The sequence below is a fragment of the Mustela erminea genome, chromosome 8, assembly GCF_009829155.1.
Source record: "Mustela erminea isolate mMusErm1 chromosome 8, mMusErm1.Pri, whole genome shotgun sequence".
Lineage (NCBI taxonomy): Eukaryota > Metazoa > Chordata > Mammalia > Carnivora > Mustelidae > Mustela > Mustela erminea.
The window spans coordinates 94,350,494-94,377,709 of record NC_045621.1 but is presented as its reverse complement, the minus strand read 5'-3'; the positions used below and the strand labels follow the sequence as shown (position 1 = coordinate 94,377,709).

The 27,216-nt window shown below is 38.5% G+C and overlaps 1 protein-coding gene and 1 pseudogene across 2 annotated transcripts in view; one reads left to right on the top strand and one right to left on the bottom strand.

Annotated features, from left to right (window-relative positions):
- The window catches only part of UBXN4 (UBX domain protein 4), a 59,275-nt gene that overhangs the window by 29,922 nt on the left and 2,137 nt on the right, over nt 1-27,216 (top strand). For both annotated transcript variants that reach the window (XM_032353829.1, XM_032353830.1), the window contains exons 7-12: nt 5,967-6,021; nt 6,753-6,917; nt 8,905-9,032; nt 13,806-13,908; nt 18,081-18,212; nt 19,168-19,367. In XM_032353829.1, coding sequence (XP_032209720.1) covers nt 5,967-6,021; nt 6,753-6,917; nt 8,905-9,032; nt 13,806-13,908; nt 18,081-18,212; nt 19,168-19,367 — 783 coding nt within the window. The remainder of the gene's footprint in view (nt 1-5,966; nt 6,022-6,752; nt 6,918-8,904; nt 9,033-13,805; nt 13,909-18,080; nt 18,213-19,167; nt 19,368-27,216) is intronic.
- On the bottom strand, nt 2,163-2,285 carry LOC116598047 (annotated as a pseudogene).

The following is a 27,216-nucleotide window of genomic DNA, read 5'->3' as shown; positions in this document are numbered from 1 at the left end:
AGGCAGAGAGGCAGGCAGAGAGAGAGAGGAGGAAGCAGGCTCCCTGCTGAGCAGAGAGCCCGATGCGGGACTCGATCCCAGGACCCCGAGATCATGACCTGAGCCGAAGGCAGCGGCTTAACCCACTGAGCCACCCAGGCGCCCCCAAAGGCAGATACTTAATGACTGAGCCATCCAGGCACCCCACAACTTAGGGTTATATGAAGTTAAGAAAATTTCTTAGACTTGAGTTTCTTGTTCACACAGATGCCATAGGGGAACAAGTTTCAAAATGATTACTAACATTGGGTATTTGGTTTTGCTCATGACTAAGAATCAGCTTCATTTCAGCAAAACCTGGATTCTGATGGTTCTTTGTAGGTGTCTGGGCAGGGCCAAGATCTTGAGTTAAAAGGATAGATTTGCTCACAGGGGTAAGAAGTGGTGTAGCAGAGAACCAAAGTTCCCAATGATTCATCCTCTTTGTTTCATTCTGTTTTGCTAACACCAAGTCCACTACTGGGTATCTTTATTTGCACCACCTTTGGGAAGTGACAATAAAAGATCAGAAAAGGATTTGGAGACCTGGAGGGAATGAAAAGACACACAGCGGGTAGCCTTGTAGGGTGGCTTAAGTGCTATTTAATGGCAATGTGAAAGGGAAGTTGCTGTTGTTTCATAATAGCTTCCATTCTCAAGAAGAGTGTCTGCCACTTTCTGCCTGCATGGTACTACAGCTTAACAATAACCCACAACCTTCGGACCAACTCTGCATGGTACTACAAACAAAATAATATACCATCTTTAATTAAAAGAGTTACATATAGTGACGACACTGGTGTATATGTGTTAAATATAGTATATTGAGTCAGATAAAGACAGTTTAAGACATAGAAGAAAATGTTTATATTAATATTATGGAAGGGAAATTAGGGAATTTTTTTTTTGCTTTGTTTTGAAGTTGCCAAACTGTCTTCATTGAGCATTATTACTTTTATAATTAGCATATCAGGACAGAGTGGGTCTACAGGTTGTTTGAGATCCTTAAACTGAAAAAAACTTTTAAAGCACTCTTAGAGATACATACATGTGTATTTTTTAAAACCATATACCGTTAGAACCCGTTACATGAAATGCATGTGGGCTAGGGCCTTTTAAAAGCGTATTAGTATTAAAATTGGATGAAATGTTGGCATACTTGCTAATGAAACAGTTTTCATTGGAAAGTAACTGTTCTCTGTTTAAACAACTTTTGAAAAATCCACATCATATAATTAAAACCATAAAAGCATTTCAAATTGGTGCTGAGATTAACTTATCAGACTCAGCTACCCAGTAGGGCCTAGGTCCTAATAGATTAGTTTCCTATTCTGTGATCATATATTTTATTCATCTGAGTTGTACCCAATTAGGAATTTTGTTTTTTTGTGGAATTAGTTTCATTGACAGTGACAACTAAAAACAACATCCTGTATAGTATACCTATCCCAAATGACATCTTAGCTCCTCATTTATACCCTTCAGGTGGCCTTCATCTCCACCATCCCTTGTCATAGACTCTGTAGTGCTTTTATGCCTTTGACTTACCCATCAGCTGCAGGTTATTCTACACTGAAACCCTAATGTGCTGTTAGTTTCCCGGTCTCATAGAACTGACCTGCGGTGCTTTTTCACAGCCCAGATAAATTTGACACATCAAATACCAGTGTATAATCTGATATATATAGAATTTTGTAATACCAAGTTCTATAAAGCAAAATATATACATTTTTTTCCTCTAACTTTGATGGTATTTTACAGTTTCTGTCCTACAGACTAAAAAACTCAGCCTTAAAATTTGGAAGGTCGGGTTATTAAATATTAGGATTCTTGTCATCCTCTCAAGGTATAACATTTGTTTCCAGAGATCAAGTTTCTGTACTTGGAAAGACTAAGTACTTCTACTAGATCTTAGGCTTTTCCTCATCTGGCTTCAAGGATTTTGTTAGGGGAAATGTCACTAAATCAAATTGATGTCACCTCAGAAACTCATCCTATCCTATACATATTAAGAAAAAAAATCTATCTTAAATAGTCTTTTCAAGGAAGTAAACTTGATTATTTTTTTTAAGAAACATTGATTTGTAATTGTGAGATCTTATGTAATCTGTGAGAAATTAAGTTTTGCTTAATAATAAAATATATATACAGTTTTATTTTCAAAGCTAAAATTTGTGAAATTTGAATCTTCTTTGTTTCTTTTCAATTAGCAATAATCGCGCCTCGGATAAACCTCATTGGCTATGATACTGCCACTGCGCAAAGCTGTTTGTTTCTTTTAATTAATCTCTGTGTCCAATGTGGGGCTTGAACTCGATGACCCTGAGATCAGGAGTTGTATGCTCTACCGACCAATCCAGCCAGGTGGCCCTGGAAGTTGAATCTTTTAGCGACTCACACGAAAAGATACATCTTTTAGTTAAATTTTGCTTATGTTTTTATGTCATTATGTTTAAAAATTGGTAGAATCTTTGGGAAAGATAATAAAGATATTATCAAATAATTACTATCAAGGAGTGCCTGGGTGGCTCACTGTCTGCCTTCAGCTCAGGTCATGATCCTAGGGTCCTGGGATTGAGCCGCATATTGGGCTCCCTGCTCAGCAGGGTGCTTGCTTCTCCCTTTCCTTCCCACTCATGTTCTCTGTTGCTATTTCTGTCTCTGTCTCTCAAATAAATAAATAAAATCTTTAAAAAAAAATTGTACCAATCAATGCCAACCTTTACTTGGGAAAGATTACAAACCTCAGAAGTTGAAAGAATAGTATAATGACTTTTTTTCTTCTTTTTTGCCAACTTATTTGAAAGTTGCAGGCATCATTTCATTTTACCCTAAATACTTCAGTGTGTATCTCCTAAGAATAAAAACATTGAGATTTTATCAGCTCTGAGTGGGGACTGCAGTCTAGGAAGGGGCCTGGGAGTCTCTGCCTACTGATTCACGCCCTACCTTTTCCTTCAGACCAATGAACACAATTTAGCAGTAGATTCCTGGATGCGGCAGTCATGAAACAGTTGGTCATTACGTCATTGAGTAAGATGCAATGGGCTTTTCAACTAGATTAGAACAAAATAGCATCTGTTTTTCTCAGAAGAGAATTCTGCAATTCACCAGTTCTGGTGGGGTGTAATTAAAGACATTCAGATATTAATATCCCATTGTCACACTCAAATTATAAATACATGATACAGTAAGATTATCTGATAAGCGGTCATTCAAATTTGCCCAGTTACTTCAGTAATGTCCTTTATAACTTTTTTCCCCTGATACAGGATCCATTCGAAGATCATTCATTGAATTTAGTGTAGTCCCTTTTAATTCAAAACATTTCCTTTGTTTTGTTTTTGTTTTTATTTCTCATGACTTGGACATTCTTTAAGTGTCTAGGCTAATTGTTTCTAGGATGTCTTTTTTTTTTCTTTTGAGATTTTATTTATTTGTTAGAGAGCGCGGGAGTGGCAGGCTCTGCACTGAGCAGGGAGCTCAGTGCCTTATGGATCCCAGGGCTCTGGGATCATGACCTGAGCTGAAGGAAGATGCCTAACCCACCAAGCCATCCAGGTGCCCAAGTTTCTAAAATGTCCTTTAATTTGGCCCCTATTTTTCATTCTAGGTTCAGGTTAAAGTTTGAGAACCTTACCTAGGTAATGTTTGTCTTATTACTCACATGAGGAGGCATCTGATACCAGATGTTTGCTTATTGGTGATGTCAAGTTTAAGTGTTAATTAAGATGGTGTCTGTTGGATTTCTTGATTATAAAGATACCTTTTCCCTAATTAATAAGTATTTATAGGGTGATTCTTTGAAACCATGAATATGCTGTTCCTCAAAAGCTTTTACCCAGTGGTTTGGCATCTGTTGATTTTTGCTTGGATCAGTTATTTCATTTGTAGTTGAAAATGGTGGGGTTTTTTTCCTAGTTTTTTTTTTTTTTTTTTTAAGATTTTATTTATTTATTTGACGGAGAGAGACAGTGAGAGAGCAGGAACATAAGCAGGGGGAGAGGGAAAAGTAGGCTTCCCGCTAAGCAGAGAGCCATATGCAATGCGGGGGCTCAGTTCCAGGACACTGAGATCATGACCCCAGCCGAAGGCAAATGCATAACGACCCAGGCACCTGTTTTTTCTAGTTTGTACCTTCTAATTTTATGCCTTATGTATTTCTTAGCTGGCATTCTTCTGTAGAGAACTGCTTTTATCCACCTCTTCTGCTTTCTTTCACCAACTTTTTTTTCAGTAAACTTAAAAGATACCAGCACCCAGATCAAGAAATAGAAAATTACCAGTGTAGTCCATACATTAGGGGCCTGATAACCCTTTCACAGTGACTACTTTCCTCCCCAAAATAACCACTGTTCTGCATCAGCACCATAGATGAGTTCTGCCTGCTCATAAACTTCACTCATGTTCTCTCTCTGCTCTCCTTTGCTTCAGCTCTTTTGTGCTGCTGCATGTGACAGGAATTGGTACACTCTTGTTGCTGTATAGTATTCTTTTATTTGACTAATTCATTCTGTTGATGGATTTTTTTTTTTAAAGATTTTATTTATTTATTTGACAGAGAGAGATCACAAGTAGATGGAGAGGCAGGCAGAGAGAGAAAGAGGGAAGCAGGCTACCTGCTGAGCAGAGAGCCTGATGCGGGACTCGATCCCAGGACCCTGAGATCATGACCCGAGCCGAAGGCAACGGCTTAACCCACTGAGCCATCCAGGCGCCCCTGTTGATGGATTTTTGAATTGTTCTCATTTTGGGGGCTATTATGAATAGATAGGGTTGCTATATGAGCATTCTTGTACATGTCTTGGTGGACATATCTTTTGGGTGTATTTGCAAGAGCAGAAAAGGGTCATAAATACTTGGCAAACAGTTTTTCCACAGTGGTAGGTAACAGTTTATAACTAAGACATTTTATGGATCCCTTTTTTCCACTGTGTTACGGTTCATTTCTCTTACCATTCTTTTTGGTGCATTCGTTGCCATTGATTTGACTAGTGACATCCTCTTCATTTTTGCTTTTCTGTTCTTTGATGTATGTCCCCATCATTCTTTGTGTATTCCCTTGATTTCTGGCTCAGGTTGTTTCAAGTGAACTTTAGCAAACACTTAGGCCTGTGTAACCGAAATCCCTCTGAGAAAGTACCATTAGTTTTTAAAAATTGAGGTAATTACATATCATAAAATTCATGGTCGATTTTAATTTATTCACTAAATTGCGCAACCATTACTACTCTTTGCTTTCATAATTTTTTTTTAAGATTTTATTTATTTATTTGACAGAGAGAGATCACAAGTAGGCAGAGAGGCAGGCAGAGAGAGAGGAAGGGAAGCAGGCTCCCCGCTGAGCAGAGAGCCTGATGCGGGACTTGATTCCAGGACCCCGAGACCACGATCCGAGCCGAAGGCAGTGGCTTAACCCACTGAGCCACCCAGGCGCCCCATAATTATTTTTAATTGATGAACTTTTTAGAGTTGGGAATCAGTTTTGGTATTAGTTTTTATAAACGTTAGCCTTCAGCATTTTAGAATTTGTGCTATATTGCTGTTTACTTCTATGTAGGGGGAAAGCATTTGTAACTTACTAATTTATGTACTCATTTGAAGACGTGTATGTATATTTTTAAATCAGTATCAGATATAATGATGGGGGGGAGAAAAACTAATGGTTAAGTAGGAGGTGGAATTAAGGTTCTAAAAGGCTCCCACTAAAATAAATAAATAAGAATAAATAAGTAAATAAAAATAAATAAATGAAAGGCTCCCACTGACTGATATGGATTTCTGTTGGGGCTGGGGGCCAGGCAGATGAGTTGTTGCTTTGTCCGCATGAGCTTTTTTTGTTTGTTTTTTTATTTCCCCGTTGATTTTAGCAAAGGGAGTCACCCATATGTTTTCATTATATTAATAAGTCTCCATTAATGTATTTTTTAAAAACTTTTTATATACAGACTCACTAAAAAACTCGAAGAAAGAAGAGAAGAGAAAAGGAAAGAGGAGGAACAGGTAAACTTCATGTACATCATCATTTTGCCCTTCCAGTAAGGAAATGTTTGACTCCCTGCTGAATTTGGCAGACCTTAGATGGCTTTCTGGTTACAGTTGAGTGTTGAAGCACAGTGAAGGTAATTAACCTGAATTCCTTAGTAGGATCATAGTGTATACTTCTTGTGGGTTTTTTGTAAATTGCTAGGAATAAGTTTAATCTTCTCTCTGCAGTGAGTCTTTTACACTAAGAATAAAGAGAATTGAAGTAAAATTGTATTATATTGATGCAGATGAAATTCTTAGCTCCTTTCTATGCAAAAGAAATTTGTAGGTATTTTGCTGTATTTTCCCTCTGGTGTTGCCAAATTCTGGTTCACCATTCATTTTTCTCATCGTGTGCTCCTAAACTATGTCATCTCTTTTGAGATTATAAGAAAGTTATTAATTCTTTATGCCAAATAAATGACTACTTTGTGTCCTTAGAGGGTAACATTTACTTTACAAACCAAAGACCTGTAATCCTTTTTTTCAAATTACATCACAACCTTAATAGAAATGCTGAGATTTGTAAATTGATAGACATTTGACCTGTAACCCATGCTATTAATAAATCCTTTTAGACCCTTACATTTTATGAAATTACTTTGTCCCTTTAGCTGTGCCCTACAACCAGCTCATATAAAATAATACCTAAGCAGATTAGTAAGTTGTCTTTTGGGGTCATAATACTTCCTTTCTCTTTAATTTAGAGAGAAATTAAGAAAGAAATTGAGAGGAGAAAAACTGGAAAAGAAATGTTGGATTATAAAAGAAAGCAAGAAGAAGAACTAACAAAAAGAATGTTAGAGGAAAGAAACAGAGAAAAGGCAGAAGACAGGGCAGCTCGAGAGCGCATAAAACAGCAGATTGCATTGGTGAGTAATACGTTTATTTTTAATGTTTCACTCTCAGGCAGTTGTTTTTCCATGCACAGTGGTTTTGGTTTACTACCAGGCCATGTACACAAAAATAGTAGACTTTAGTGACTCAAAGAGTACAATTTTCAGGTTCCTTTTAGTAGAAATTGTATATTGGATTAAAATATAGTTAAGGGATACACATATGGCTCAGTCAGTTAAGTGTCTAACTCTTGATTTCTGCTCAGGTTGTGATCTCATGATTGTGAGTTTGAGCCTTGTGTTGGACTCTGAGCTGGGCGTGGAGCCTGCTTAAGATTCCTCCTCTTGGGCACCAGGGTGGCTCAGTTGGTTAAGTGACTGCCTTCAGCTCAGGTCATGATCCTAGAGTCCCAGGATTGAGTCCCACATCAGGCTTCCTGTTCAGCCTTGAGTCTGCTTCTCACTCTGACCCTCCCCCTGCTCTGGCTCGCTCTCTCTCACTCACTCTCTTGCAAATAAATAAAAATTAAAAAAAAAAATTCCCCCTCTCCCTCTACCGCTTCTCCCTTCCAAAACAACATAACATATTAAGATTAAAATTGGGGGGCACACCTGGGTGGCTTAGTCGTTAAGTGGCCAGCTCTTGATTTCAGCTCAGGTCCTTATCTCAGGATTGTGAGATTAGGCTACACATTGGGCTCCATGCTGGGCATGGAGCCTGCTTAAGACTCTCTACTTTTTCCTCTTCCCTCACCCCATTTGGAAAAAAAGATTAAAAATTGGGATTGGATAAAGAAGTTGTGGTATATATATACAATGGAATATTATTCACCCATAAAATGAATGAAATCTTGCCTTTTGCAACAACTTGGATGGAGGTAGAGAGTATTATGCTAAGTGAAATATGTCAGTCAGAGAAAGACAAATACCGTAAGATTTCTCTCATGTGAAATTAAACAAAACAAATGAGCAAAGGAAAAAGAGAGGGAAACCAAGAAACAGACACTTAACTGTAAAGAACAAACTGATGGTTACAGAGAGGAGGAAGGTCAGGCAATGGGTGAAGTAGGTGAAAGGTATTAAGGAGGGCACTTGTCCGATGAGCACCGGGTGATATATGGAATTGTTGGGTTACTATATGTTGTATACCTGAAACTAAAAGAACAATGTAGGTTCATTATACTGAAAACAAAAACTTGATAAAAGATTAAAATTGAGATGCTTTTTTTCAAAGTAATTTTTTTGTGTGTTATGAGACCGTAGTCAATAGGTAGCTTTCAAAAATTCCCTAGGGATGTGAGGGCGATCTGGCTGCCACACCTGTCATACTATTGATCACCAAGTGATCTGGCTGGCTAGATGGGTGTCCCCTTCCTCCCTCACTGCTCCATGTGTATTCTTTCTGAAGCTGAGCTACCCTGCTAGAACCTCCAAAGAAGTTTTCAAGGTCCATTTGTAGGAGAACATCGAGTAATTAGGCTTTCAAGACTCAGACACATCCAAATGAAGTGCTACATATGGCAGTCTGCCTTTCTTTCAAAAAAAAAAAAAAAATCCCTAGAAAAGAAGCTTAGAACTGGTTATGTGGCATTCTCCTCTAGTCACAACTCTTCTTTTGTGGGACATTCAGAAGATTTACATACATCAAGTAGGAGGTTAAGATGGTTTTGAAACAGCTGCCTTTAGAATTAAGCAGTTGTAGTGCATATGAAAGCCATTTCTACCTTAATATTGTTCATTTGTTTATGCAACAAATATTTGTTGATTATCTACTGTTTGCCAGACCTTTTCCCAGGCTCTGGCGATACAGTAGTAACCAAAATTAAGTCCTTGTTTGTTCAATAAGCAACTTGCTGGTCTCTGATCATTCATAAAACTAAAAAATACCAGCTCCAGAGTGATAAAGTTTACAGATGGCTTTAAGGAATCTTACATACATTTGTGTTTGTTCCTTATGTTTGTTCGTTGTGTTTGTTCCATTCTAGCAATGAAAGCTAATAAGTATCTAATACCTGTTTTAAAGGACCGTGCAGAGAGAGCTGCTCGTTTTGCAAAGACAAAAGAAGAAGTAGAAGCTGCTAAAGCTGCTGCTTTGCTGGCCAAACAGGCAGAAATGGAAGTCAAAAGGGAGTCTTCTGCAAAAGAAAGAAGGTACTTTATTTCCCACTCAATTCCCTCAATTCATAGCCACTGAGGAGAACAGCAGTTGTAAGCTGCTTTTTAACACTGTTGTGCGCTGTGGCTCTAATAAGTAGTTCCAGGAGGACATAATGACCAGTGTGGCAGTTGCCAGTGGTATTTGTCACTGAATGTTTTCAAAAGACAGAAAACACATATATTGAAATGATTACAGTGGTTATCTTACATGTATTGTGATTTTTTTTTTTAAGATTTTTTTTTTTAAGATTTTTATTTATTTATTTGTCAGAGAGCGAGCGAGAGCGAGCACAGGCAGACAGAGTGGAAGGCAGAGTCAGAGGGAGAAGCAGGCTCTCCGCGGAGCAAGGAGCCCGATGTGGGACTCAATCCCAGGACGCTGGGATCATGATCTGAGCCGAAGGCAGCTGCTTAACCAACTGAGCCACCCAGGCGTCCTTTTTTTTTAAAGATTTTATTTATTTGACAGACGCAGCAAGAGAGGGAACACAAGCAGGTAGAGTAGGAGAGGGGGAAGCAGGCTTCCTGATGAGCAGACAGCCCCATGCCAGGTTCAGTCCTAGGACCCTGGGATCATGTTTTGATCTGAAGACAGATGCTTAAGGACTGAGCCACTCAGGTGCCCTATATCAGGATTCTTGAGGTTGTGATTATCTCAGGTAAAATAGGATTAAGCAAAAAGGGAATCTGTTGGCTCTGCAGTTGGAATTTCCACTGATGGTTTTGGTAGGTATAGCTAGGTTCAGGGATTTAAAAGAACATTCTCTCTCTCTTTTTAATCTCTTGGGCTTTTTTTCTGTTTTAGCTTCATTCTTAGAGAAACTTTTATGGTGATGTCAGGTGAACCCAGGGCCTCTTGGCACATTCAGAATCTTGAGCTCCTTATCCCAGAGAGGAAAAACTCTTTCTCAGATCCTATATCATTAAGTAGGGAGAATTCTGATTGGCCTTATTTGGCGGATGCGGCCACTTTCAGATCAATCCCTATGTCTACTTAAATTGGCTCCCTGGTTGGGGGAGTTCACATGCCTACTTTGGAGGAGGTAGGGAAATGTTACTGATAATCATACCAGAATGAATGATAGGTGGCAGGGATAAGGCATTTCCCAAAACAAAAATATATTGTAAAGAGAAAAATACAGATTTCCAGTACATCCTAGTTGGATTATGGTTAATATTTTCTTTCTTACTTTTCTGTCTTGTCTTTTTTTTATGATTTTATTTATTTGAGAGAGAGGGAGCATGAGTGTGCAGGCATGAGTTGGGGGTAGGTATGGGCAGAGGAAGAAGGAGAAACAGACTCCCCACTGAGCACAGAGACCAGTGCGGGCTTCAATCCCAGGACCCTAGATATGACTTGAGCTAAAGGCAGATGCTTAACCGACCGAGCCACCTAGGCATTCCTTTACTTTTCTGTATTTTCTATATTGGAAAATTAATGAGCATTACTTTTGTTATTCAGAAAAACTTTATTTTTTTTATAATTTTATTTTTAAGTAATCTCCATGCCCAGTTTGGGGCTCCAACTCATGCTTCACCAATTGAGCCAGCCAGGCACCCCAGAAAAACTACTTTTTGTTTTATTTTTCAGTTTTTACCATGCTTATTTTATAATCATGATTTCTACGTCCTTATTAAGTTGATACAGTTTGAGGAAATAAATACTTCCTTCCCTTTTTGTTGCATAGGTACTAGTGGAGGAAGGGGGAACAGAGTATGAGAGAATAAGCAAAGGATGTAGGCAGCAGAAAGATGAAGTCAAAGAGAGACAGTGAGTGTTTATGTGAACCTTTCTGTAAGCAGTACCAACCAACAAAGTACAAAGCTCATAACATGAGTAAAAACTATTTTCCGAAAGTAATAAAATACTTAAGAATATATTTAATGAAGGTGTAAGACTCTTACAATGAAAACTAGAAAACATTTTTGAAAGAATTAAAGCAAACAAATATACGGGAAGACATTCTGTGTTCATAGATCAGAGGACTAAATATTGTTGAGATGGCAGTACAAAAGGGGCTTGAGAGATGAAAAGGAAAAGGGGGGAAAAATGGCAGTACTCCCCAAACTGATCAGTAGAGTCAACACAATCCCCATTAAAATCCCAAGTGATTTTTTTTTTGCCAAAATTTTTGCATAAAAATTCATGTAGAAATGCAAGGGAGCTAGAATAGTCAGAATTACCTGGAAAAAGAACAAACTTGGGAGAATCAGATTTTTTAAATTTTAAAGCAAAGCTATAGTAACCCATACAATGTGGTATTGGCATAAGGATGAATATATGGATCACTGTAGTAGAACTGAGTCTTCAGAACTAAACCTATGCATTTCCCCAATGTTTATAACAGCAATGTCCACGATAGCCAAACTGTGGAATGAGCCCAGATGTCCATCAACAGGTGAATGGATAAAGAAGCTGTGGTGTATATATGCAACGGAATATTACTCAGTCATCAAAAAAGAATGAAATCTTGCCATTTGCAACAACGCGAATGGAACTAGAGGGTATTATCCTAAATGAAATCAGTCAGTCAGAGAAAGACAAATACCATAGGTTTTCACACAAGTGAAAACTTGTGTGGAATTTAAGAAACAAAGCAGATAAACAGAGAAGGAGGGAAAGAAAAATAAGATAAAAAGAGGGAGGGAAGCAAACCATAGGAGACTCTTAACTATGGGAGCAAACTGAGGGTTGCTGGAGGGGAGGTGGGTGGGGATGGTGTAATTGCGTGATGGGCATTAAGAAGGTCACTTGATGTAATGAGCACTGGGTGTTTTATGCAACTGATGAATCACTAAATTCTACCCCTGAAACTAATAATATACTATATCTAACTAAATTGGATTTATTTATTTATTTATTTTAAAGATTTTATGTATTTATTTGGCAGAGAGAAATCACAAGTAGGCAGAGAGGCAGGCAGAGAGAGAGAGAGGGAAGCAGGCTCCCCGCTGAGCAGAGAGCCTGATATGGGACTCGATCCCAGGACCCTGAGATCACGACCCGAGCTGAAGGCAGCGGCTTAACCCACTGAGCCACCCAGGCGCCCACTAAATTGAATTTAAATAAAAAATTGAAATAACAAAATCTTTAGGAAAAAAAAACCCATGCGTTTATGATTGATTATGATTGAAAATGTTACCAAGGTCATTCATGAGGAAAGAATAGCTCTTCAACAGATGGTTCTTGGACACATCCAAAAGAATGAATTTGAACCCTTTCCTCAAGTATAAACTCTTAGAAAAAATGAGAAATTCCTGTGATCTTGGAAAAGGCAGTGATTCTTAGACATGACGCCAAAAGCACAAGCAACAAGAGAAAGCAATAGATAAGTTGCACTTCATCAAAATTAAAAACTTTGTGTTTCAAGAGACATCATTAAGAATGTGAAAAGATAGCCCCCAGAATTGGAGAAAATATTTGCAAACCATGTATCTGATGAAAGACTTGTATCTAGAGTACAAAATAGAGTCTTTAATAACTTAACAATAAAAAGCAAACAACTCAGTTTTTAATATGTGAAAAGGATTTAAATAGCCATTTCTCCAGAGAAGATCTCCAAGTGGTCAGTTAGCCATATAAAAAGCTACTCAACAGGGGCGCCTGGGTGGCTCAGTGGTTTGGGCTGCTGCCTTCGGCTCGGGTCATGATCTCAGGGTCCTGGGATCGAGCCCCGCATCGGGCTCCCTGCTCCGCAGGAAGCCTGCTTCCCTCTCTCTCTCTCTCTCTCTCTGCCTGCCTCTCTGCCTACTTGTGATCTCTGTCTGTCAAATAAATAAATAAAATATTAAAAAAAAAAAAAAAGCTACTCAACATTATTAATCATTAGGAAAATTAAATCAAAACCACAATGAGATACTGCTTAATGCCCTCCAGGATTTCTAAACTTAAAAGCAGTAACAAATCTTGGTGAGGATGTGGACACTTTGGAACTCTCCTATACTGGTGATGGGATTATAAATACCATTTAGCAATTAAAAAGAATGAAATGCTGACCCATGCTACAACATGGGTGAACTTTGAGAACATGTTACATGAAAGTGAGTTACCAGAAAGTCAAACATTCCTATATTCCATTATATGAAATGCCTGAACTGGGCAAATTCTTAGAAGCAGAAAGTAGATTAGTGCTTGCCAAGGGGCTAGATGAGGAGGGGTAGCAAGCAATTGCTGTTGGGTTCAGGGTTTCTTTTTGGATTGATGAGAATGTTTTGGAATTAAATATGGTTGTGCAACTATGACCATAATAGAAACCACTAAATTAATTGTATGCTTTATCTTTTTGAGAAGATGTTATTTATTTGAGAGAAAGAGAGATAGTGAGAGGGAGAGGGAGAAGCTGGCCCCGGCCAAGTAGGGAGCCCAACGTGGGGCTCACGTCAGGACCCCAGGATCATGATCTGAGCCAAAGGAAGACACCTAACCAACTGAGTCACCCAAGCACCCCTAATTGTATGCTTTAAAAGAGTGAAATAAAATTTAGTCATTGGAGCGTGCAACTCTTGATCTTGGTTGGGGTTGTGAGTTTGAGCCCCACCTTGAATGTAGAGATTACTTAAAAACCTTTAAAAAGTAAATAAAAGGGTGAATTTTATGTTATGTGAATTATATCTTGATAAAGCTGTTACTGAAAAATAATAAATGAAGCGGTCTGACATGGGAAAAACCTGTTTTTACATTTTGCACATTTTCACTTCCATTTTCTCTTTTAATGATACTGTTTGAGAATTTGTAAAGATGCTGATTTTAATTTTCTATTTTCATAGCACTGTTGCCAGAATTCAATTTCGTCTTCCTGATGGTTCTTCCTTTACAAATCAGTTCCCTTCTGATGCTCCTCTAGAAGAAGCAAGACAGTTTGCTGCACAGGTAAATTTATGTCTTGTCTTGACTTAGAGTAAAGATAGATGAATAGGTTATTAAAATGTAGGAGGAGAAAATTTCCAAGCCTGGTTTGTAGAGTATAAGTCGTGACTTATACCCAGGAGGGAAGCATCAGACCCCTTTGGGGTGTTGCGGAGCTTCCATCATGCATTAGTGCCACAGAGAGAAAGCACATCTGTTTGTTGTGTAGAAATAGGGATTTGCTAATAGCATACAATAGGTTTTGGAAACTTTTCTCACTGCTCTTGCAAATGATTCTTCAGAGGTCTAATCTGAGGGAGTTGTTGCCTGTAAAGGGATGCAGTTTTTTCTTCCTCTCTCTTCACATTTTCTGCAGGTCACCTTGAGCTGGCCATTTTCCTGCCATCTGCCAGGTGGCCAAACCTAAAGATCAGTAATCTTTCTTTGGTCACAAGTATCTTCTTCAGGAATTTACTTCCAGAATGTGGCCTTACTCAAAATCTGAGTTGGTGTGAAATTTTATATCTTAGAAAATAAGATATGAGTACTTTCCCAATTACAGTTGACCCTTGAACAGTGTGGGTATTAAGGGTTGCCAACCCACTGCACAGTTGAAAATCCATGTATACTTTTCAGTTCTGCATAAACAGAACTACTACTAGCTTACTATTGATCAGAAGCCTTAACAATAACAGTTAACACATATTTTGTATATTATATATACTATATATTATATTCTTAAAGTTAGCTAGATAAAAAAGAATATTAAGAAAATCATAAGGAAGAGAACATACACTTATAGTGCTGCACTGTAAAAAATCCATGTCTGGGTGGGCCCACACAGTTCACATCCATGTTATTCAAAAGTCAGCTGTAAGCTGTTTTTATTCTCTGAATGAGCCTTTTTCAAAAAGGATTCTAGGCATTAGATGTCCTTTAGGATCTGGGCTCATCATATGTCCCACTCTTTGTCTCATGTGACTTTTCAAGGTTGAAATTAGGGTTCAGATCTTTCTCCTAGACCTCGTCTCCCCATTTACTCTGCTGTTTCACTTATGGATCCCAAGAGGGTACCTAAAAAGCTGTTTGCCATTGCTGGGCTTTGCAATGTAAAAACACTTCTAATAATTCTTTTTTCCCTAGGGGCGCCTGGGTGGCTCAGTGGGTTAAGCTGCTGCCTTCCGCTCATGTCATGATCTCAGGGTCCTGGGATCGAGCCCCACATCGGGCTCTTTGCTCAGTGGGGAGCCTGCTTCTCTCTCTCTCTCTCTCTGCCTGCCTCTCTGACTATTTGTGATCTTTCTCTGTCAGATCAATAAATAAAATCTTAAAAAAAAAAAAAAAAGTTCTTTTTCCCTAAGCTTATAGTGGAACAATCCCAGTAGCTCTGTTCTTCTTTTGCCTTGGAGCCCCACTTGGGGCCTCCCAAAAGGAAATAATTGGTCCTGGCCTGAGTTGTACCATTTCTACCGTAGGTAAGTGAAGGAGGAAGCCACATGAGAAAAAGAGCTTTGCATCAGTCCTATTAGAACTTTATTTCAGGGGTACCTGGGTGGCTCAGTCATTAGGCATCTATCTTCAGCTCAGGTCATGATCCCAGGGTCTGGGGATCGAGCCCTGCATCGGGCTCCCTGTTTGGCCGGGAGCCTGCTTGTCCCTCTCCCTCTGCCCTGCTTGTGTTCTCTCTCTCACTGTGTCTCTGTCAAATAAATAAATAAAATCTTTTTTTAAAAAAATTAAAAAAAAAACTTTTGTTTCAGTGAAGTAACCTAATTTTGTATTTTTTTTTTAAAGATTTTATTTATTTATTTGACAGAGAGAGATCACAAGTAGGCAGAGAGGCAGGCAGAGAGAGAGAGAGAGGAGGAAGCAGGCTCCCTGCTGAGCAGAGAACCCGATGCGGGACTCGATCCCAGGACCCTGAGATCATGACCTGAGCCGAAGGCAGTGGCTCAACCCACTGAGCCACCCAGGCGCCCCCTAATTTTGTATTTTTATATGTTCTCATGTTAGAGTAAGAAGTGAGAGGTATGTATGTGATCTCCAGTTTTTAAAAAAATACAAAAATCTAAAGCATTAGTCTGTTTCTTTGGAATCTTCTAGGGAGAGAAAAACTCTTGGCTAAGAGTATAGGTGACTTAAAATTATGAAGGTGATCATGTTGCTGCCCAGTGTGGCGGGTTCCTGCATCTGGGATTGTGTGTGTAGCATGGTTGACTATGGGACATTTATTTTTGGGGGACAAGGAAGACGTGAACTCCTGATTTTATGTATATGAGGAAAGTTCTGGAATATTCCAGATTTTTAATAGGGAATTCCTATAATTCAGATGTACATCAGAGAGATAGTAATAAAAGTTTGCCAAAGTATAGTGAAAACTAGTGGCAAACTGCAGGAATATTCAAAAGAGATGTTACAACTGTTCATTTTTGTTCAATTTGTTTAGATGGTTTTAGGAACTATAGTCTTGCTATGTTGTCATTTTGGGATTGTAAAAGCTTAGGTACTATTTGGATTTTGTAGCTTTGAGCTACTTTTTTTTTTTTTTAAGATTTTATTTATTTATTTGACAGAGATCACAAGTAGGTAGAGAGGCAGGCAGAGAGAGAGGAGGAAGCAGGCTCCCTGCTGAGCAGAGAGCTGGATATGGGGCTCGATCCCAGGACCCTAGGATCATGACCTGAGCCAAAGGCAGAAGCTTTAACCCACTGAGCCACCCAGGCACCCCATGAGCTACTTTTTGAAGCACAGAGTTTTTATAAAGGTTTTTGTGAGTTTACATTTGAATGAACTTTTTTAAATTTACTATATATTTTTAAGTTTTTCTTTTTGTCAGAGAGAGCAGAAGCAGAGGGAGAGGCAGACAGAGGGAAAAGCAGGCTCCCCACTGAGCAAGGAGCTGGATGAGGGATTCACTCCGAGGACTCTAGGATTGGGATCATGACCTGAGTTGAAGGCAGCCGCTTAATCCACTGAGCCACCCAAGTTGTCCCAATTTTTTTTCTAAGATTTTATGTATTTTTTTAATTAATTACTTTTATTAACATGATGTATTATTTGCCCCAGGGGTACAGGTCTGTGAATCATCAGGCTTACACATTTCATAGCACTCACCATAGCACATACCCTCCCCAGTGTCCGTCACCCAGCCACCCAACCCTCCCCCCTGCCCTGCAGCAACCCTCAGTTTGTTTAAAGTCTCTTATGTGTGGTTTGTCTCCCTCCCAATCCCATCTTGTTTAATTTTTTCCTTCCCTACCCCCCCAGACTCCCTACTCTGCCTCTCAAATTCCTCATATCAGGGAGATCATAGAATAATTGTCTTTCTCTGATTGACTTATTTCACTCAGCATAATACCCTCTAGTTCCATCCATGTCATTGCAAATGGCAAGATTCATTTCTTTTGATGGCTGCATAGTATTCCATTGTAGATATAGAGAGATATCTATCTATCTATAGACATATATATATATATATATATATATATATATCTCACATCTTCTTTATCCATTCATCTGTTGATGGACATGTGGTTTCTTTCCATAGTTTGGCTCTTGTGAGCATTGCTGCTATAAACATTCAGTGGGTGCACGTGCCCCTTTGGATCACTGCATTTGTGGTACATACCCAGTAGTGCTATTGCTGGGTCATAGGATAGCTCTCTTTTCAACTTTTTGAGGAAGGATTTTACATTTTTTTTTTTTTTTTTTTGAGAGAGAGAGCATGTGCAGGGTGGGGCACAGGAGGAGGGAAGGGGAAAGAGGGTCTGGACCAGAGTCTGCTCTGAGCAGGGCCTGATACAAGCCTGGATCTCACAAAACTGAGATCATGACTTGACCCAAAACCAAGAGTTAGACACTTAACTGACTGAGCCCCTGAATGAACTTTAAAATTAAGGCAGTTTGAATTAAAGCAGTTGTTTTGGGGGTGCCTGGGTGGCTCAGTGGGTTAAAGCCTCTGCCTTCAGCTCAGGTCATGGTCCCAGGGTCCTGGGATTGAGCCCTGCATCGGGCTCTCTGCTCAGCAGGGAGCCTGCTTCCTTTCTCTCTCTTTCCCTGCCTCTCTGCCTGCTTGTGATCTCTGTCAAATAAATAAAATCTTAAAAAAAAAGTTATTTTGGATGCATTTGGTGTGTATTATCTTACTTTAAAAAGGCACCTTTGTAAGGTTTTAAAACTTAACTGTTATGTTACAGACTGTTGGCAACACTTACGGTAATTTTTCACTAGCAACCATGTTTCCCCGGAGGGAATTTACCAAAGAAGATTATAAAAAGAAATTGTTGGATTTGGAACTTGCCCCAAGTGCTTCAGTGGTACTGTTGCCAGTATGTATATATGTTTTTTTTTCTATCTCTACAATCCTGTTTGTTCTACTCTTGATCATTTCTTAAAATCAATGGAAGGGATGGTAAAACATGTACTATGGGTAATTAAATTCAGATTGTCCAAAAAATGTTAGATTAATTTATTGTTCCATTATCCTGTGCGTTTTATATTTGTATTGCTAATGAGGCACTAAATAAATACTTTAGTTTTCACCTTTTTTCCTCATCTATTTTCATTTACAAAAAGGACCAGTACGAGAAGAAAATAAGAAATACATAGTATGGTCTAATGTATATTTTAGTATCTTTCATGTATGTATGACCTTACTGGTTTACCAAGTTTTTTAAAAAAAAATTTTAACATAAAAGTAACTTTGATATTTAAACATATTCATCACATTTGATCCTCACAACAATATTTTAATCTTTGATAAAGAGGCCCGGAAAGTTTAAATGACTTTAGTAAGGAATCCCCTAAATTCCAGAGATGGAGAGCCTGGTCTTCTATATTTTGATTAGAATAGTTTTCCTGGTTCTGAACTAGAGCCCCACACCTAAAACAATTAGCCTTCCAGTAATCAGGATTAATTTGTATTCACTAAGGTTTTGAAACCTTTGCCTGTTTTTTAATAAGCAAGGAAGACTTTTCTTACCAAAGTTGTTAATTTCATTACAAAAAGGTTAGTTTTCTTAAAACTGATTGGTTCATTTACCAAGAACTATTTTCTAGTTTCATTGTTGTGAGTACTCCTTTAAAAAACAAAGCTCCTGGAGTTCCCAGAAGTTTGTATAAAATATACACCTGAAAAGGAGCAGAAGATGGTAATTTTACCTTCTTGCAGTAAACTGAAGTCAATAGGACTTTGTTTTCTAGATAAAAGGTTAATCTAGAACCTTGAGTGTGATGTGATTTGGCTCACTTAGCTTTTATTGAGGTTTATTTCTTAATTTTTAGGCCGGAAGACCAAATACATCCATGGTACATTCTTCCAGTGGAGACTTTTGGACATTGTTGGGGACAGTCCTTTACCCATTCCTTGCCATCTGGAGATTGATTAGCAACTTCCTATTTAGTAACCCTCCTGCACAGACCTCTGTGAGAGCAGCAACATCAGAGTCCTCAAACCTTGCATCAGCTAGCAACTCAGAAAAAAGGTACCTGTGTTTTTCCCATTTACAGAATGTGTTAGTAATGCCCAGTGCCTTATTCAAAATGAACATTTTTGTTATGGGTAGTATGCCATCTTTCTACATAAGGGAAAAAATTTAAATGTTCTGAAGTTTTACTGTATCATCTCTCCTGGGAAGCTCACTACCTGAGTTTTCTCAACCACCTCTCTAGAACCTACTCCTACTACTTTGTTTATTGACTTCTCCTTATCCCGTAACTGTAAGGGCACATTTTTTTTTTTTTTGGTAGGACTAAATAGTAGTATCTTTCTTGCTAACCGTGTTTTGTCCAACAAGATATTTCATTTAATTAATTTCTCACAGTTATCTTGCATACATTTTTTTGGAGGTGTCACTGTGCTTTAGATAATTTTAATCCTTTGTAGCAGCGCTTTGGTCTGCTTCTTGTCTTCTACTGGTCTTCATTCAGAGAAAGACCAGGCTGTGAAAACTGGATATTCATTTGAAAATGGTGCCTTCTTCAGAGTGTTATTTTACACTGGTCCCTTAAACAAGAGGCCTTCTTTTTATTGCAGATGGCCAAGGTTAGCATGGTAATTCTAAATAATATCAATGATGTTAGCTTATACCTCTGTTAAGATTCTGCGTATTTGAAACAGGTTAATGGGAAGTATTTTCCTGGAAGGTAGGATTGTAGTTTTTCTGATTAAATAATAGCATGGTTTATTATAATATATACCTTTTGCTGTTAAATACTGTTGAGGGGCACCTGGGTGGCTTAGGCTCAGTGGTTTAAAGCCTCTGCTTTCTTTCGGCTTAGGTCATGGTCCCAGGGTCCTGGGATCGAGCCCTGCATTGGGCTCTCTGCTCAACAGGGAGCCTGCTTCCTCCTCTCTCTCCCTGCCTGCCTCTCTGCCTACTTGTAATCTCCGTCTGTCAAATAAATAAATAAAATCTTTAAAAAAAACAAACACTTTAAACACTGTTGAGCCCATGAATAGGCGTTATAGCACATACACCAATTCTATGTGATAAGTAATGAAAATCCTTGCCTCTGCCATCAGTAAGTAAAGTCCTTGATTTTATATCCTTTTGACTCTCTAGATGAAGATTTAGTGAGTATTGTGATTGGGCTGATTTAGCCTTTATCTTGATTTCTTTTGTAACTATTAGGAAAACCAGTCATATTCTTAGTACTTCACTTAAGCAAGGATACAGGGAAATTCTCTAGCCTGGGAACGGCATTCAGACTAGGTCTTATTAGTGCTGAATTTTACTGAGTAGTGGGTAGAAGCATTTAATTCTGAATTACTGTTACACAGCATAGCTTGCTGTGTGGGTTTTTGTGTGTGTGTGTTCGGGTTTTTAAAGTATTGCTTTCACGTTCATGACCCCGAAACCAAGAGTCACAAGCTCTTCTGACTAAGCCAGCCAGGTGCCTTGCTGTGTGGGCTTTTAAAACTTACTTCGAGTAAGGGAAGAGACACTGGGATGGGGCAAAGGATGGGTGAATGCATATCTGGAGAGCAAAGCTTTGTGTCCCACTGTTTGTTGGTTGCCAACCCCCCCCCCCCCATTCAAAGGAGATTGCCTTAGCTTAAATTTCACCCGTTTTCCTTTCCATTTTCAGATGCTGAAAGCCTTTTTGTTGTGGGGTTTTTTTTTTTCAGTTGTCATTTATGAAATACATTTATTCATTGGACAATAAAACATTTTCCCACAAACCTTTTCTATTCTAAATCTATTCATTTAGTCACTCAAGAAATAAAATCCATAGTCAACTTTTTTCCCTCCCTTTTTTCCCTTACTCTTCTATATCTAATCTGTCAAAATAAATATATTTTGTTTCATTCCTTTCCACTGCCTTAGTCAAAGATCTCATAATTTCTCACCAGAATCATTGGAGTAATCCAGTTGATCTTCCTACCGCTAGATTTGCGTCTGGCCCTTGGTTTAACCAGATTATCGCATGAGTTAACTTTCTTTTCTTTTTTCTGCTCTCCTTTCTTTTCCTCTCTCCCTGCCTCCTTTTTCTTTCTTGCTTTCTTTCTTTATTATTAACATATAACATATAATTTGTTTCAGGGATACAAGTCTGCGATTCATCAATCTTACACTATACACAGTACTCGCCACATCACATACCCTCCCCCATCTCCATCACCCAACCACTCCATTCCCTCACCCCCTTTCCCTCCAGCAACTCTCAGTTTGTTTCCTGAGATTTAGAGTCTCTTATGGTCTGTCTCCCTCTCTGGTTTTGTCTTGTTTCACTTTTCTCTTTCCCATTAAGTTCTGCTTATCAGTGAGATCATACAATAATTATCTTTCTCTGATTGACTTATTTTGCTTAGTATAATATTCTCTAGTACCATCTACATCATTGCAAATGTCAAGATTTCATTTTTTGATGGCTGTGTAATATACCTGTGTGTGTGTCTGTGTGTGTGTGTGCGCGCGCGCTCGCACGCGCATGCATGCACGTGCATACTGTGTCTTATTTATCCATTCATCTGTTGATAGACATCTGGACTCTTGCTATAGTTTGGCTGTTGTGGATGTTGTTACTGTAAACATTGGGGTGCATGTGTCCCTTCGGGTCAGTATATTTGTATCTTTGGGGTAAATCCCCAGTAGAGCAATGGCAGGGTTGTAGGGTAGCTCTATTTTCAGCTTTTTGACGAACTTCCATACTGTTTTCCAGAGTTACTGTACCAGCTTGCATTCCCACCAACAGTGAAGGAGGGTTCCCCCTTCTCTGCATCCTCCTCAACACCTGTCATTTCCTGATTGGTTAATTTTAGCCATTTGGACTAGTGTGAGGTGGTATCTCATTATGGTTTTGATTTGTATGTCCCTGATGCCAAGTGATGTGGAGCACTTTTTCATGTGTCTGTTGGCCATTTGGATGTTTTCTTTAAAGAAATATCTGTTTATTTCTTCTGCCCATTTCTTGATTGGATTATTAGTTCTTTGGCTGTTGAGTTTGGTAAGTTCTTTACAAGCCCTTTATCTGCTATGTCATTTGCAGATATCTTCTCCTATTCGGTCATTGTCTTTTGGTTTTGTTGACTTTCCTTTGCAGTTAAGAAGCTTTTGATCTTGGTGAAGTCCCTATAATTCATTTTTGCCCTTGCTTCCCTTGCCTTTGGCAACATGTTGCTGCAGCTGAGGGTGAAGAGGTTGCTGCCTGTGTTCTCCTCAAGGATTTTGATGGACTCCTGTCTCATATTGAGGTCTTTCATCCATTTTGAGTCTATTTTTGTGTGTGGTATAAGGAAATGGTCCAGTTTCATTCTCCCACATGTGGCTGTCCAGTTTTCCCAATACCATTTTTTGAAGAGACTTTTTTCCATTGGATATTCTTTCCTGCTTTGTCAGAGATTAGTTGGCTGTTGAGTCAGGGATCCATTTTTAAGTTCTCTTTTCTGTTCCATTAATCTATGTGTCTGTTTTCGTGCCAGTACCTACTGTCTTGATGATTACAGTTTTGTAACAGAGCTTGAATTCCGGAATTGTGATGCCACCAGCTTTGGTTTTCTTTTTCAACATTCATCTATTTGGGGTCTATTCTGGTTCCATATAAATTCAAGATTATTTGTTCAGGATCTGTGAAAAAAGTTGATGGTATTGTATTTTGATGGGTTTGCATTGCATGTGTAGATTGCTCTAGGTAGCATAGACATTTACACATTTGTTCTTCCAATCCATGAGCATGGAACATTTTTCCATTTCTTTGTGTCTTCCTCAGTTTCTTTCATGAGTATTCCATAGTTTTCTGAATACAGATCCTTGCCCTCTTTGGTTAGATTTATTCCTAGGTATCTTATTGTTTGGGGTGCAATTTTAAATGGGATCAACTCCTTAATTTCTCTTTTTTTTGTCTCCTTGTTGGTATATAGAAATGCAACTGATATCTGTGCACTGATTTTATGTCCTGCCACTTTACTGAATTCCAGTATGATTTCTAGCAGTTTTAGGATGGAGTCTTTAGGGTTTTCCACATAAAGTATCATATCATCTGCAAAGAATGAGAGTTTGACGACTTCTTTGCCTATTTGGATGCCTTTTATTTTTGTTGTCTGATTGCTGAGGTTGGGACTTGTAGTTCTATGTTGAACAGCAGTGGTGATAGTGGATATCCCTGCCTTGTTCCTGACCTTAGGGGAAAAGCTCTCAGTTTTTCCCCATTGGGGGTGATGTTTGCTGTGGGTTTTTCATGGACGGCTTTGATGATGTGGTATGTACTCTCTATCCCTACACTGTGAAGAGTTATAATCAAGAAAGGATGCTGTACTTTATCAGATGCTTTTTCTGCATCTATTGAGAGGATCATATGATTCTTGTCCTTTCTTTTATTAATGTATTGTATCACATTGATAGATTTTCAGATGTTGAACCAACCTTGCAGCCCAGGAATAAATTCCACTTGGTCATAGTGAATAATCCTTTCAATGTACTGTTGGATCCTATTGGCTAGTATTTTAGCGAGAATTTTTATATCGATGTTCATCAGGGATATTGGTCTGTAATTCTCCTTTTTGATGGGGTCTTTGGTTTTGGGATCAGGATAATGCTGGTCTCAAAAAGAGTTTGGACGTTTTCCTTCCATTCCTATTTTTTGCAATAGTTTGAGAAGAATAAGTACTAATTCTTCTTTAAATGTTTGGTAGAATTTCCCTGGGAAGCCATCTGGCTCTGGGCTCTAGTTTGTTGGGAGATTTTTTTATTACTGCTTCAGTTTCCCTGCTGGTTATGGGTTTGTTCAGGTTTACTCTTCCTGTTTGAGTTTTGGTAGTTTATACGTCTTTAGGAATGCATCTGTTCCTTTTGTGTTGTCTAATTTGTTGGCATATAGTTGCTCATAATATGTTCTTATACTTGTTTGTATTTGTTTGGTATTGGTTGTGATCTCTCCTCTTTAATGATTTTATTTATTTGGGTCCTTTCTCTTTTCTTTTTGATAAGTCTGGCCAGGGGTTTATTAATCTTATTAATTCTTTGAAAGACCAGCTCCTAGTTTCGTTGATCTGTTCTTTCTGGTTTCTATTTCATTGATTTCTGCTCTTATCTTTATTATTTCTGTTCTGCTGGGTTTAGGCTTTATTTGCTGTTTTTCCTCCAGCTCCTTTAGGTGTAGGATTAGGTTGTATATTTGAGACCTTTCTTGTTTCTTGAGAAAGGCTTGTGGTGCCGTATACTTCCTTTTTAGGACCACCTTTGCTATACCCCAACGATTTTGAACAGTTGTGTTTTCATTTTCATTTGTTTCCATGATTTTTTAAAATTCTTTAATTTTCTGGTTGACCAACTCATTCTTTAGTGTAGGATGCTCTTTAGCCTCCATGTATTTGAGTTCTTTCCACCTTTCCTTTGGTGATTGAGTCTCCAAGCATTGTGGTCCAAAAGTACACAGGAAATGATCCCAATCTTTTGGTACTGCTTGATACCTGATTTGTAACCCAGGTTCTGATCTATTCTTGAGAATGTTCCATGTGCGCTAGAGAAGAATGTGTATTCTCTTGCTTTGGGATGGAATGTTCTGAATGTATCTGTGAAGTCCATCTGGTCTAGTGTGTCATTCAAGGCCCTTATTTCCTTGTTGATCTTCTTAGACGATTGGTCCATTGCAGTGAGGGAGGGGGTGTTAAAGTCCCCTATATTATTGTATTATTGTCATGTGTTTCTTCGATTTTGTTGTTAACTGGTTTATATAATTGGCTGCTTCCATGTTAGGGATATAAATATTTACAGTTGTTAGATCTTCTTATTGGATAGACCCTTTAATTATGATATAGTGTACTTCTTCATCTCTTATTATAGTCCTTGGTTTAAAATCTTACTTGTTTGGTACAAGGATTGCTATGCCAGCTTTCTTTTGATGTCCATGAGCATGATAAATGGTTTTCCACCCCCTCACTTTCAATCTAGAGGTGTCTGTGGGTCTAAAATGAGTCTCTTGCAGACAGCATATTGATGGGTCTTGCTTTTTTATCCAATATGATACCCTCTGTCTTTTGATTGGGGCATTTAGCCGTTTACATTCAGGGTAACTATTGAAAGATACGAATTTAGTGCCATTGTATTGCCTGTAAGGTGACTGTTATTGTGTATTGTCTCTGTTCCTTTCTGTTCTATGTTACTTTTCGGCTTTCTCTTTGCTTAGAGGACCCCTTTCAATATTTCTTTCTTTCTTTCTTTTTTTAAATTTTATTTATTTGACAGAGAGAGGGAGATCACAAGTAGGCAGAGAGGAAGGCAGAGAGAGGGGGAAGCAGGCTCCCCACTGAGCAGAGAGCCCGATGTGGGCCTCAATCCCAGGACGCTGAGATCATAACCTGAGCTGAAGGCAGAGGCCTAACCCACTGAGCCACCCAGGCACCCCCTTTTCAGTATTTCTTGTAGGGCTGGTTTGGTGATCACAAATTGTTTTAGTTTCTGTTTATCCTGAGAGCTTTTTATCACTTCTGTTTTTAATGACAGCCTAGCTGGATAAAGTATTCTTGACTGCGTATTTTTCTTGTTTAATACCTGAATGTATCATGCTAATCCTTTATAGCCTGCCAGGTCTCTGGATAGCTCTGCTGCCAATCTAATGTTTCTACTGTTACTGTTACAGACCTCTTGTCCTGAGCTGCTTTCAGGATTTTCTCTTCGTCTCGGAGATTTTTAAGTTTTATTTTTAGATATTGGGGTGTTGACCTATTTTTCTTGATTTTGACAGGCATTCTCTGTGCCTCCTGGATTTTGATGTCAGTTTCCCTCCCCAAATTAGGGAAGTTCTCCACTATAATTTGCTCCAGTATACCTTCTGCCCCTCCCTTATTTTCTTCTGGGATTCTGATTATTTTTAATATTATTTTGCTTTATTTTATCACTTATCTCTCGAATTCTTCCCTCATGATCCAGTAATTGTTTATTTCTCTTTTTCTCAGCCTCTTTATTCTCCATCATTTGGTCTTATATATCACTAATTCTCTCTCCTGCCTCACTTATCCTATCAGTTAAAGCCTCCATTTTTTTATTGCAACTCATCAATAACCTTTTTGATTTCGACTAATAGGTTTTAATTTTTAGATTTTTTAGATTTTAGTTCTTTCATTTCTCCAGGAAGGGATTTGCTAGTGTCATTATAGTCATTATTCTGAACTTTAGTTCCAACATTATACTAACGTCCATATTGATTAAATCCTTGGCAGTCAGTACTGCCTCTTCTCTTTTTTGAGGTGAGTTTTTCCGTTTTGTAATTTTGTTGAGAATAGATGAACAAGAAAACAAAATATTTTGTAATTTTGTTGAGAATAGATGAACAAGAAAACAAAATAGTTAGAGGGCAACCATGACCCCAGAGAAATGTACCCTAAACAAATCAGAAGAGACCTGAAATGGTTGGGGGGTGGGTAGAATATGATCAGGCTGGTGAATAGAACAGAGCCATACACTAGATTTTGCATATATTTTGGTCTGTTAGAAGAAGCTGCATGCTAAAATTTTAATGAAAGAAAAACTTACATATATATGTGCAAAAATAAGGTTAAATACAATATGGCTGTAAAATGCAAAATTAAAAAAGGATTTTAAGAAAGGAATTGATAAGTTGGTTGAAAAAGGAAAGAACAATTTTTTAAGAAAAGAAAAAAATTCAAAGACCGTTTTTCAAAAGGTTCAAAGACTGAAGAATCATGGGGGAAAAGCCATGAATTCTATGTGCTGCATTCTCTTAGCACTGGAATTTTGCAGTTCTCATTGATCGGAAACTTGGTCTTGGCTGGCTCTTCTTGCTGATCTTCCAGGGGAGGGGCCTGTTGCAGTGATTCTCAAATGGCTTTGCCCAAGACGGAACTGTACCGCCCTTGCCAGGGGCCAGGCTAAG